Consider the following 12,700-nt stretch of genomic DNA (forward strand, 5'->3'; position numbering starts at 1 on the left):
AGTTTTTCCAGAGCCTCAAAACTTTGACTCATCCTGAATTACTCAGGATGTTTCCCATCAATGCCCCCTGAAGACCCAAGACAGCAATTTGCTGGAGAGCCCATCCAAGCTGATGGGGAGAGGGCAATACCATGGTCAGATGGCAACAGCACCTCTGAGATGCTGCCTGGGGAGGTCTGGAGTTGGGCTGAGGGAAGATGAACATGACAAAAAAAAAAAAAAAAAAAAAAAGATAAAAATTAAAAAATCAGTCCTGACTTGTTCAGGGAGGGCCAGACAGTGCTCCTGAGCATGGGGATGGGAAGGGAGATGCTGGCTCTGTACAACCAGAGCCTATCTGCATCCCCAGCTCTGGGAACGAGCCCCAGGAAGGATCCCAACCATCCCCAAGCCTGGAGCTTCAGCAGAACCTTCAGGAGGTCAAAGCCAAGAGCAGAGCAGTGCTGGGGTGGGATGGGAGGGAAATGCTGACTGATGAGATACACACCAGGGCTGAATTAACAGCAACGTGGGGATGTGTCCTACTGAGAAGGAGAGCCAGTGGGGGGTGAGGATAAGTGGGAATGGCCAGGAGGTAGAGAAGCCACTTGTGAAAGGTCACAGCTGCCCAGGAAGGGGGGGGAAGGACCTTTCCAGCTCTGCCAATGGATTTCCCAGCAGGGAGCAGCTGATGGCAGTGGCACCTTCTGCATCCCCAACCCTTTTTTTTTTCCATTAAAAACAAAACAAAACAAAACAAAACCAAATTAAAAAGAAAGGAAATTAAATAAACCCACCCAGAATGCAAACCCCATCCCCAACCAAGCAGGTTGGGAGCAGAGGAACCTTGGGGTGAGAATGAAGCTGGATACTCCCCGGGAAGGGGGAGCTTGCCCCTGCTCAGGGTAGGGAAGGGGGGGACCCACCCCAAACCCTGATCCAGGGCCCAAACCACCCCAGCTGGGTGTCCCCAGGGCTTGGTCACCAGCCCAGCTCCTCCAGCCCTTGCAGAGGTTTGGCAGGGTGAAAAGGCTGCAGGGGTGAGGCTCAGTTCTTCTCCCACGGTGCCCACTGCTCCTCTGTGGCACACGAGTGGGAAGTGGAGAGGAAGAGGAGAAACGTGGGGGGAGGAAGGCACCATCCCCAAACTCCTCCTGTCACAGCCTGCAAGGGACACAAGAGAGCAGGGTCAGCACTGGGTCCTTCCCAAACCCAACCCAGCAGTGACCATGACCTGGGGTTCAGCAACCTCCAGCCCCTACTGGAGCTCCCCAGATGCCTCCTCAGATCAGAGGTGGGTAATTAACTTCCCTCCTAATTAACACTTGATCTGACCACTTTGTGGTCAGGCTTTGTGCTGTTCCAGGACTCCCTGAGCACACCAGGAGGTGGCACAGGGGACTTGCACTTGCCACACAGCTATGGAGATGAGGAGGTTTGGCGATGAGATGTGAGAGGAGAATCAGCATCCCTGACCCTTGGTGGAGCCCAGGATGGGTGCTTGAAGCATCCCAAGTGTCCTCACTCCTCTCCCTTCACTCACCTTCCCCCTCATCCCAGCTTCCGGCCCCCTTTGGCCAGGGATGCATGATGGGAGAAGTAAAAATCCCCTCCCTGTGTGCATGCAACCTCTGCAGAGCTCCAACTCAAAAAAAAAAAAAAAAAAAAAAAAGGACAAATCAGCTCCCCAGGAGGGAAGAGCTGCTCAGAGCATGGTGCAGAGGCAGACACTGAGCTGATGTCCTTGAAGGAGATGTCCCCAGAGGAGATGACACCAAGATCCTGGTTCCAGCCTGCCCCTGGACCTACTTCTGTCCCCTGGACATCACCAGATTCCTCCTCCTCATCTCCAGCTTTCCCACCCCACAGCCCTGCAGTGGCAGCTGCCATGGACACAGCACTTGGTCACCCCCCTTCCCACCCGTCCTTGTCCCCCCACACGGTGTCAATACACCCACAGCTTGTCCCAGGGCTCCCCAGGGCCAGGGTCTGGAGGAGGTCAGGGCAGGACAGGGACTTACTCTGCTGACTTCCAGAAGTGCCCGGGGTGGGAAAGGCGACGGTTGCGTTTTGGCAGTTTCTCCAACATGTCCATCAGCTTGGTGAAGGTTGGTCTTTCCTCCTGTTCATAGGCCCAGCAGAAGAGAAGGATGTCCTGCAGCCACACAGAGCACATGTGGGAGCAAAGAGAACCCCTGTGAGCAAAGGTGTGAGCAAACAGACCCCACCAAAACCTCCATGCCCCACTGCCACCCTGTGAGGAGCCCACCTCCATCACCATATCCTGCTGAAGGGAGGGGGTGGAGGGGATGTATCCACTCCATGAGGACCCCAATTCCATCAGCAAGATCCTGCCAAAGGGCTGAGGAGGAGGGGATAGATCCACTCCCTGAGGACCCCACCTCCATCATCCCATCCTAGCCAAGACCTGGGGTGGAACGTCCAAACGAGCTGAGCTGACCCTTGTGGACACTCCCAGAGCCCAACTGGGTCCAGAAGGTCTCCTTGCTTTTTCACTGCCAGATCCTGTCCACCATCAGGTGTTTTCCAAAGGGGCTTCTCAGCCAGGTTGGCAGGCACATTCCCTCCCAGCTCCACGCCCCACGTCACCTACCGAGATCTCCTTGCCCATCCCAATCTGGCTGAGGTTGGGCTTCATCCCTCTGCCCACCTGCCAGATGATGGCCTCTGCTGGCTGGGTCTTGAAGGGCCATTCCCTGGCATGCAGCTCGTACCAGATGGTGCTGTGGGGGTAGAGAGGTGAGAATTGCTGAGAAACATCCCAGGGAGAGGGACAGGGAGGGGACATCTGCCTGTTGGACCCACAGCCACCATCCCTGCCAGCTCCAAAATCCAGACTGGGGGTTGGTTCGGAGAAGAGGAGGCTGAGGGGAGAACTTCTTGTGCTTTACAACTCCCTGAAAGGAGGTTGGGGGAGGTGGGTGCTGACCTCTTCTCTCCTGGAAATAATTTATTGTTTATATTGTTTAAATTATTTAATGTTTAGATCAAAGAATTTCCTTACTGAGAGAGTACTGGAATGTGCTGGAATGTGCTGCCCAGGGAGGTGGTGGAGCCACCATCCCTGGGGATATCCAAGACCCGTGTGGATGTGGCACTTCAGGACATGCTCCAGTGGGTTGTTCTGGGCTGGCAGCTGGACTTGGTGACCTTAGGGGACTTTTCCAACTGTGACAATTCCGTGACATCCAGGAGATGCTTCACCCCAGATCTAGAGGTTCTCAGTGCTCCTTATGGAGCTACCCCCACTCCCCTTTGCCACATGGGGAAACTGAGGCTGCCAACGAAGCCCAAGGCACCAGGCAGGATGGAAGCTGCTGGGAAGCACGGGCAGAGCCTCCAGCCTCTTCCATCAAGGGGGCAGCTGCCAGGCTGCAAGAGCTCTTGGCAGAGCAGCTTCATAGCTGATGCAGGAGGTAAACACATGGTCCAGCTGCTGGGCTGGCATGTCCCAACTCTGCCACCAGCTCCAGCTGGGCCAGGACAAACCCATCCATTCATTTTCACTCCCTCTTTTCTCTTTTTCTTCTCCAAAAAGTGCTCCAAGCTGCAAAAATCCAGACAAGCCACAGCCTGAACCCTCCCCAGCACCCACATGGGGTGATGGCACACATCGACCTGCAGCCATCTGCTGCTTGCACCCCCCTGAGAGCTTGGCCAAACCCTCCTTGCCATCAGGACACTCCCAAAATCCCAAGGAATATCCCCAGACCAAGGCGGTCTCCACCCCGCTACCACCTGGGGGGAGTTTTCCATCCCTGTTTTCCAGAGCCTGGACGAGCCCCCAGATCCCATGGTCCTGGCCCTGATTTCCAAGATAAAATCTCTTCCAGGATGGCTGGATAAAGCAGGAAGAAACGGGGTTAAAACATCATTAGGGTGGAAAAATCTGGTGGGGAAGGGGGGTGGTAAATGAAGGATCGACCCGTGGGCAGGAGGATTCCCTGATTTTGGATGTCAGCTCTCCTGGTATGGGGAAAATCTGCCCAGGCTGCCTGTAAATCTCCAGAAATGTGAATTCTGTGAGATTCCTGTGGGAATGGAGGACTTGGGGTGGGGGGCAGGTGCTGGGGGCACTGCACGAGATGCTCAGGAAAGAGCTGGGATATTCCAGGTGCCTCAAAGCATCCAATTCAAGCTCCTCACAGGGAGTTCAGGGCTTCAATTTTCCAGGCTGCTTTTTTCCAGGGCATGAATTGTGCTCTGCACCTCCAGTTCCCCCTGCCCAACAAGGCAGCTGATAACAATAATTAAATATTCGTTATTGCCAACATTATTGGCTTTGGTGAGGACACTCCACCAACCTCAGCCCCTTCCTCTGCCCTCACACACACTTAAATTTAACTATTCTGAAGTCTTTAATAAAAAGAACTTTTTTTTTTTTCCTCTTGCTATCACTGATCTTCAAAACCCCTATGGGAAAGGGGAGATGGAAAAAACCCTCTGGAGCAGCCACGAGCCTCCCGGGCTCAGAGGGCAGAAGAACCAAGAAAAAGGAAAAACACAGAGAAATCTTTTCATCTTTATGAAGGGGTCTCAAGCTTTACAGATGGGTAGAGCTCACACTCAAAAAAAAAAAAAAAAAAAAAAAAAAAAAAGATAAAAGAGGAAAAGCCAAGTTGAAGGAACCAACTCTGGCATAGTTCAATGTGATCCTTTAATTACTTCTTCATTTTTAAGTTAGACCTCGGGGAAAGGGGGGAAAAAAAAAAAGCCAAACCCTTTGAGCTCTAATTACTGTGGGCTGGATGGAATCATCACCTCCCAGAGCAGCCTCAGCAGCACTCAGACTTTAAGGTATCCACAAAAAAATGAATCCACTGGGTCAAGGCAAGGTCTGCCTCCAGGAAGGTTCCCTCCTTCCTCCCCTGCTCAAGGGAGGGTTTGGTGGCAGCCAGCAGGCAGAAGCCAGGGAGGAGACTCATTAATTCCATTAATTCTCCTCTGCTTGGTCTTTGGGCACCTCCTGCCTCCAGCTCACAGAGCAGCCCCAGTCCCAGCCCATCTGTTGGCTGGGGGGGGGATTGGGGTGTTGGGGGCTCCTGGACCTCTGTTCCCAACCTTCTGCATCACCACCCTCCTCCATCCTCAACCTTCCACATCTCAGCCCTCCTCATCCTCAGCCCTCTGCACACCCATCCACCACCCAGAGCACCTTCCCATTGGTGCCCTCCCCAGGAGGGATGACTCCAGGCTCACATTCCCAGGATGCTCCAGACCCAAACCAGGAGGACTGGAGGATTTAGGGATAGTTTAACTCAGACTTTCCCAGGAAAGATCCACTGAGCCCAACGGGTTCCCCCAGGCAGTGTCCCCTGGGTAAGCAAATCCCTGCCCTGTCCCTTTAGGGTATCTCACACCTGACACAACTTCTCCAGTTCTCTGCAGCCCACCCAGTATCCCAGGGGACTCACCCCAGTGCAAAGACATCCGAGTGCTTGGAGAAGGGGAGTTTGTCCTCCTCGGTGTCTGGGGAGAGCTGGCGGATGATCTCTGGGGCCAGGTGGCACAACCACCCATTCTGGATCCTCAGCTTGTTCTCCCTCCTGCCAAAACATGGAACCAAAGCCATGGGGACATCACCACCGAGTGCTGTGTGTCACCACCACCAGGACATCACCCCCCTGGTTCTCCCACCCCCAACCCCCATTTCCCAGGACATTTCTCCCAGCCTGGTTCTCCCTATGGCCAAGCTGGGATTTAACCCTGCCCTGAGGAACAGCAGCACAGCAGCCTTGTGCCTGTCCCTGCCAGGCTTCAGGGCACAATTTGGGCACAGGATGGGTGGGGAGGGGACATTTTGGCACTGCAGGGGTTGTTGGGGCCCCTGATGTGACCACTGCACCAGAACACCTTAAAGGAGTGTGGGGCAAAGTATCCCCTGGGGTAAAGCCCACCAGTGCTGGCACTTCTGGTGTAAGCAGGGGTGAGGTCCTCCAAGGGTCCCTTCTGACCAAGCCCACCCTATAATAATGGTCTAGAAATCACTGGTTTCAGGTGTTGGACCCCAAATAGCCCCTTTCATCCACCTGCCAGTCCAACCTCCCTGTGCCACCAACCCCAGGGGCTGCCTGGGAGTCACCCACCCCGTGACACAGAGTGGCCCATCCTTGCTGTCACCTTGCCATTAAACCCCAGGCTGCCACCCAGAGACTTCACTTCACCTCTCGTCCCCCTCCCCAGCCCCTCAGTTAACCTCAGACACCTCTTCCCCTCCCTCCCTAAGGTCCCCCAGCTCTGTACAAATGCTTCAGGCTCCTCCGGCCACAGGTTGAGGGTGACTTCTGTTGCTCCTCCATCCTTTACATCCCTCCAGCAGGCACCTGGATGCACTGCTGGTATGACAAGGTTCCCCAGTCAGGGGGAGGAACACATTAAGCAGCTTGATGGTGTCTCCAAGCCCAAATTCAGCAGCATCCTTCTGCAGGAGGGAACAAAAGCTGTCCCCTGTGTCACATTGGGCTGGAGAAGGTCTCCCCCTCTCTGTACTTGGATGCTCTGATGATGTGCAGCGGGATAAGGGATGGCTGGGGGGCTTGCTGGGCTAAAATCCCAAATCCGAGGGGAGCTCCATGCCCTGGAGGCAGGGTGACAAAACTCCCCCAGCATCACCCCCAGCTCTGGCACCCCCTCCCTAGGGAAGGGTCCGTCTGGTCCAGGGCATGATGAAGCCTCCACCCCCCTTCTGAGGTGTCCCAGCTCCTCTTCCCCCTGCTGTGTCACAGCCATGGTTGCAATCAGCAGCTCCAGCCCCATACAGCTGCAGGTGAGAGCACTTTGCCACAGGGGGGAAAGCTTTCAGCTCCCCAGCTGCCTCCCCTCACCCTCCTCCACTTACATCCTCTTCATTACAAGCCAGCATTGAGCACCAGGGTAATTAAAAAAGACCTGGGGGAGCTCCCTCCTCCAGCCCCCTGCCTACAGTCTCTGTCTGGAGGATGCAGCAGGCAGCAGTCAGATCTGCTCCACCACCTCCAGGATCCCACCCAGGGCTTTTATTTTTCACTCCCTCAAGCCCCCCCAGTGCTGTGCTATCCCAAGGAATGGTTTCCAAGCATACCTTGGGATGCCCCAGAGCCTGGAGGTCCCCAGCTCCCCTAAAGCTAAAGGTTCAGGAGTGGTGGCACCATCCCATGGCACCATCCCAACTGGGGTTTGGTTACAGCAGCTGGAGGTTTCATACCAAACATTTGGCCAGTTCCCTGTCTGACCTGGCCATTTCCACCAGCAGGAAGCAGCCCAGCCAGCTGAGCACCTTCTGAACCCACCAAAGGACAAGCCAGGCACAGCAAGAACAACAAAACCCTTCAAGCCTACTCAAGACCCACTTCATGCTCCTTCTACTTCCAGAGCAGCTCTACCAAGCCCAGCAAAGTTTCACTACAGGAGAAATAAATAAATCTGATTCTACCAGGATCAGACCCCAGTTAATGACTGAGTTAGAATCCAAGGACGGTTTGGGTTGGAAGGGACCTTAAAGATCCCATGGCACAGATGGACACTGTGACCTCCTTGTGCTGGACACATTCATGACCTGCATGGGGACCAGGAGGTGGATTTTTAAGCCATGTCTTTTTTTAACCCAAGCAAAACCAGGCCAGTTTGTAGTTCTCATTCCCACCCAAAGAATGTCCCCATCCCTCATTTCACCTGCAGAGACTGGCTCCCTCCTCCCTAAGTGCTCCTCCGTGCAAGGCTCTGAGAACCCCCACACCAGGATTTATCTTAATCTGAGAGAAACCAGAACCAGCCAAAACCCTGCCCTGAGAAGGGAAATCAGAGCTGCAGAGCCTTGTTGCTTCAAAATCCACTGGGACCAATGTGTGAGGATCCCCAGAGCCCTCTCTAAGCTCACATCCATCACAAGACACGTGCACCACCAGCAGCCCAGGGCTAAAACCTCCTCAGGGTAGAAATTTCCCCATTTTCTCCATTTTTTCAAGTAAACCAGTGCTCATTTCTGTCCAGCCTTGCATTTCTGACCATCCTTCCTCTCCTGAATTATCTCCTGGACTTTATCCCCCCCCCAGGTGACACCCCCAATCTGGGGCAGTGGTGGCCACACATTGGTCCAGCCCATCCAATTCCTCATTTCCTCCAGTGTCTCATCTCTCACTTTATCTCCAGACCATCTGTGACCTTCACAGGAAAGGTCCCTGGAAAAATTAAGCCAAATTTTTGCCCAAATCCTTTTACCACTGTTGGAATGAGCTCCGTCCTCATCCTGGCAGGACCTGAGTCCCAAACCCTTCTGCCCAGCTGCTGAAAGCCACTTCCCTCCAGCAGCTCTGCTGGATTTCTGGGGCTTGGCTCAGCTTTTGGCTAAGTTTGTGCTGCAAACCAGATGATATTTATACAAGGAGAATGGAAATGTTGGCTTCTCAGCTCTCCTCGAGAGGATGGAGAGATGAGATCCTCTGACCTCACCAGATGGAAATTGAAAAGAAATAAATATAATTATATAAATAATAGAATAAATAGAATAATAGAGTTATAAATAGAATTTAAAAAAAAAACCAACCAAAACTCAAACATGCGACTTCCAAGGTGTATTTTATCTCCTGAGCATCTCTGTTAAAAAGTGACCATTGGCCACCAACTTCTCCAGTGACAAATCCCATGGGAAGAAAACCTCCCTGGGAACACAGTGTTTGGCCCATGATGCTCCTAAAGGGTTTGCTGAGAAATTGTTCTCCTGCTCCGAAAAGTCAACAACACTCTAAACTATTTATATATATAAAATCCTCCATTTTTTTCCCTGCTTCTGTTTCCTTTTCCCTCCAGCTTTGCTTCTCTTCTTCCTTCCCACAGCTGCTTAAACTCTTTGCCTTGCTGTGCCTATGGCTGGAAAACCTCCCAAAACACTGGGAAAAAAAAAACAAAACCCAACCACTTAATAAGGAACATTTACCAAACAGGCTTGATTCCAAACCCAAAGAGACCAAAAAAAGGTCACAAGGCTGTAAATGTCCAGAGCTTGGCTCTGGTTTCCTCTGTCTCCTGCTCCCTGCCCTGGCTCAGTGCAGACAGATGTCTGGAGCACCCAAAAGGTCACCAGAGTGGCCAGGGGACAGCCATGGGGACAGCATCACTCAGCAGCTCCAAGGCAGGATGCTGGGGGATTGTGACAGCAGTGTCAGGGAACAGCCAGGGAGCTTTGGTGGCCCTGGTAGAGCAGAACCAGAGGAGCACCTGGCAGGTGCCATGGAGATGATGCACCCCATGGGAAGAAGTTGGGTCCAAAAGACCCTGCCTGGGTCTTGCCTTTCTGAGCCAAACTGCTGGAGAGCCCCCTGCAGCATCATGCTCCTTCCTCCTGGTCTAGATATTAGGAAAAAATTCTTCAGAATCAGGGTACGAAGACACTGGAATAGGTTGCCCAGGGAGGCTGTGGCTGCCCCATCCCTGGAAGTGCTGAAAGCCAGGCTTGGGCAACCTGGGCTGCTGGGAGGTGTCCCTGACCACACAGGGGGGTTGGATCTTGATGCTCTCTAAGGTCCCTTCCAACCCAAACCATTCTAGGATTCTAAAGCTAAACCTGCCTCAACTCTGCCTTTAAACACAAAGTTTAAAAGAAGACATGAAACCAAATCAAAACTTGCAACTTCCGCCCACCAGGAGCTGAGCCCCTGCCCTCCCCATCCCTCTGGGGGCCTCACACCACAACCCCCACACCAGTGTTGCACACAGAGACTGGGAGGGAGTGGGGCTGAAAGGGGGGGTTTCTGCAGGAACTCCATGTCTCCATGGCTCTCTTGTCCCAATGAAAACCTCCTTGGATACAAAGTCCCAGCAGGTGAGATGGCAAAATCCATGGTGCAGACCCAGGACACTCAAAGAGGACTCGTCCTCAGGCTGCAGAGCCAGAAAGCCACTTGAGGAGAAGGTTTTGGGCTCCCTCCCTGCATTCCCAGTGCAAAGGGAAGCTCTAAGGCACAGGGAGCACCATCAGGATGTCCCCCACCCCAGGTCCTACCTGCCTGCTTGCAGGACTCCTGAGATGCTGAAGAGGCCAAAGTCTGTGATCACCACCTTCCCGTTGTCATAGAAAACATTTTTTGACTTGAGATCCTTGTGAAGGATCCCCTTGGCATGCAGGTAGCCCATTCCCTAGGGATGAAAGAGAGAGAAAAACATCACCAAACTGAAAAAGTGACACAGCCAGCCAGAGCAGGGGCAACCCCATGAGTGCCGAGCCAGGGACACCATCCTGGGGACACATCCATGCTACTGAGCCACAGCCCAGGGCTGCCTGTCCCCAAATGTCCCTGCAGAAAGGATCTGAGGGGTGTCCCTGGCTTGGGCCAGGGCTTGGGTGGTGCTGCTGGAGGTTGATGGGCTCATGGTGTGGGCATCCCGGCTGCCAGGGCTCCCACTAATCTCCTGATTCATTGCTTCTGCCAGGAAAATTAGTGGCAGGGAGCTTCCCTGAAACCCTCTGCTGAGAAACTGATGATGATGACGGTGTTTGTGCCTTCCTCCTTCTTCGGGGGGGGGGGGGCTGGGAGCAGAAGGGTAATAAGTCAAAGCTCTTCATCTCCTCCACCCTGGCTGAGCCATTAGCACTTCCCACGCACACACCGGCCCCAGCTGCCTGCAAACAAGTGCCTTGGAGGAGTTCCTGCCTTAATTCTTTTCCCCTAGGGAAAAAAAAATTACTTGGTGGTTAATTAAAATTATTGCTAATGAGGAAAAAAAAAAAAAAGCCCACGGGTGGGAAATCCAAACTGGTTCAGAGTTTGGGTTTATAATCAAGCAGCCAGCTCCATGCGGCTGATGCTCAACGGGAGAACCACCTCTGGGGATGGGGAGGGGAAAAAAAAAATCCACACCATTTATTCTGCTGTCTGCAGAGCTTCCTGGACTGCCCCACTTTTCATTCTCCTAAGCAGATGAGGAAGAACTTGTATGAGAGGCAACTGTGGAAGGATCAGTGCCACAGGGGCCAGCAAACTGCTGCTGAAGGGCAGAGAGCAGTTGCCCATCTCTGCATCTCCACGGGGATCCAGCCCAGAGCCTGAGCTTTTCATGTCTTGCCACGTAGGCACTGGAACAAGCATGGATTTTAAGTTTGCAGCTGGGAGGCATGTTCTGAATTCAAAGACGATCTGGAAAAATTGGGAAAGCCTGAAAAAAATCCCCCAAGCCCCTCCCCGAAATCACAGAATGGTCAGGATTAGGGCTGGAAAAGCAGCAGAGAGCTGTGGGATTCCCACTCCCAGGGCAGTGGGAAAGGCTGGGGACAGGCAGGGACAGCAAACACCCAACCCAGCATTTCACAGGGGTTAACTACACCCCTCAGTGGTCACATCCCGAAGAGTTCCTGCTAAGGGATGCTGCTGGAGGAAGGGAAAGATTTGGGGTTGCCTGGAGATGCTGGAGCTGCAGCTGGTTGCAGGGACCATTGCAAGCTGCATCCCCACTGTGTGAGCAGCAGGGCCAGGGAAGGGATTGTCCCCCTCTGCTCCCTCTGGGGTAAATCTGGGTCCATCTCTGGGGTCCCCATCAGCAGAAGGACAGGGAGGTGTTGGAGCCAGTGCAGAGGAGGCCCTGGAGCTGCTGGGAGGGCTGGAGCAGCTCTGGAGCCAGGGGGAGAGAGTTGGGGGTGTTGAGGCTGGAGAAGAGAAGGATCCCATGGGGAGACCTTAGAGCAGCTTCCAGTGCCTGAAGGGGCTCCAGGAAAGCTGGGGAGGGACTTGGGACAAGGACAGGGAGGGATGAGGGGGAAGGGTTTGCAGCTGCAAGAGGGGAGATGGAGAGGAGATGTTGGGGAGGGAGAAATTGTTTGGTGTGAGGGTGCTGAGCCCCTGTCCCAGGTTTCCCCCAGAAGCTGTGGCTGCCCCATCCCTGGCAGTGTTGAAGGTTGGATGGGGCTTGGAGCACCCTGGGCTGTGGGAGGTGTTCCTGACCATGGCAGGGGTGGCACTGGGGGGGCTTTAAGGTCCCTTCCCACCCAAACCAGTCTGGGAGTCTATGATTAATCAGGCATCTCCGGGTCTCAGCATATGAAATAATGATGAGGTTTTAAAAACCTGCCCTAAAATGTCACTGTCACCTTCAACAAGTGCCACGGCTGTGCAGGGAACAGCATCTTAGTGCCATGAGCCTGCTCCTCCTGCAAGCTGCACTCCAAGGCCCTGAGCACCCCTGGGACAGGATGAGACCCAGCACCGTAGGGACACCCCAGAGACTCCTCCCAGCAGCTGGGGGTGACAGGGGCTCCCAGCAGGGACTTACTCACACAGCCTGCAGCTGGAACAGCATCTCCCAGGCAACCACCAGCCCCAGCCAAGCTATCACTGGAGGCATTTCTGGAGGCAAACCCAAATCCCTCTCCTCTCTCCATGGGGATCACACAGATCCCACTGCAAATCCCAGCTCCCCCCTTGGGATGCTCTGTGAGAAAACACTCAGCCCTGGTAATGCCTCAATTTGCTGGGCTGCCTGGTGGCCACAAAAAGCCATCTCACTCTGCTAGCCCCAAGGAAATCAATTTTTGTCTCAAGAGGCTCAGACCACAAGGAGAACCCTCACACCCACTAATCCCATCAGCTCCAGGTCTCTGCTTACAGCAGCTCAAAGGATAAAGTGAAACAACTGCCTGGTTCTGCCTCCAGCTCCTCTGGGAGAGCTGCCCCAAACCCAACCATGACAAGGTGGCAGGGGGTTTAATTTTCTTCTCCCTGCCAGCCACCTGCAA

General features: G+C 53.8%; 1 protein-coding gene across 1 annotated transcript in view; it reads right to left on the reverse strand.

Moving 5' to 3' along the window:
* Positions 1 to 1,996: 1,996 nt before the first annotated feature.
* The window catches only part of KSR2 (kinase suppressor of ras 2), a 55,640-nt gene continuing 44,936 nt past the window's right edge, over positions 1,997 to 12,700 (reverse strand). The window contains exons 15-18 of the mRNA XM_071763581.1: positions 9,977 to 10,110; positions 5,415 to 5,546; positions 2,594 to 2,723; positions 1,997 to 2,134 (exon numbers count right to left, since the gene is read on the reverse strand). Of these exons, the coding sequence (XP_071619682.1) occupies positions 1,997 to 2,134; positions 2,594 to 2,723; positions 5,415 to 5,546; positions 9,977 to 10,110 (534 nt within the window). The remainder of the gene's footprint in view (positions 2,135 to 2,593; positions 2,724 to 5,414; positions 5,547 to 9,976; positions 10,111 to 12,700) is intronic.

This window comes from Heliangelus exortis, chromosome 19 (assembly GCF_036169615.1).
Source record: "Heliangelus exortis chromosome 19, bHelExo1.hap1, whole genome shotgun sequence".
NCBI classification, from domain to species: Eukaryota; Metazoa; Chordata; class Aves; order Apodiformes; family Trochilidae; genus Heliangelus; species Heliangelus exortis.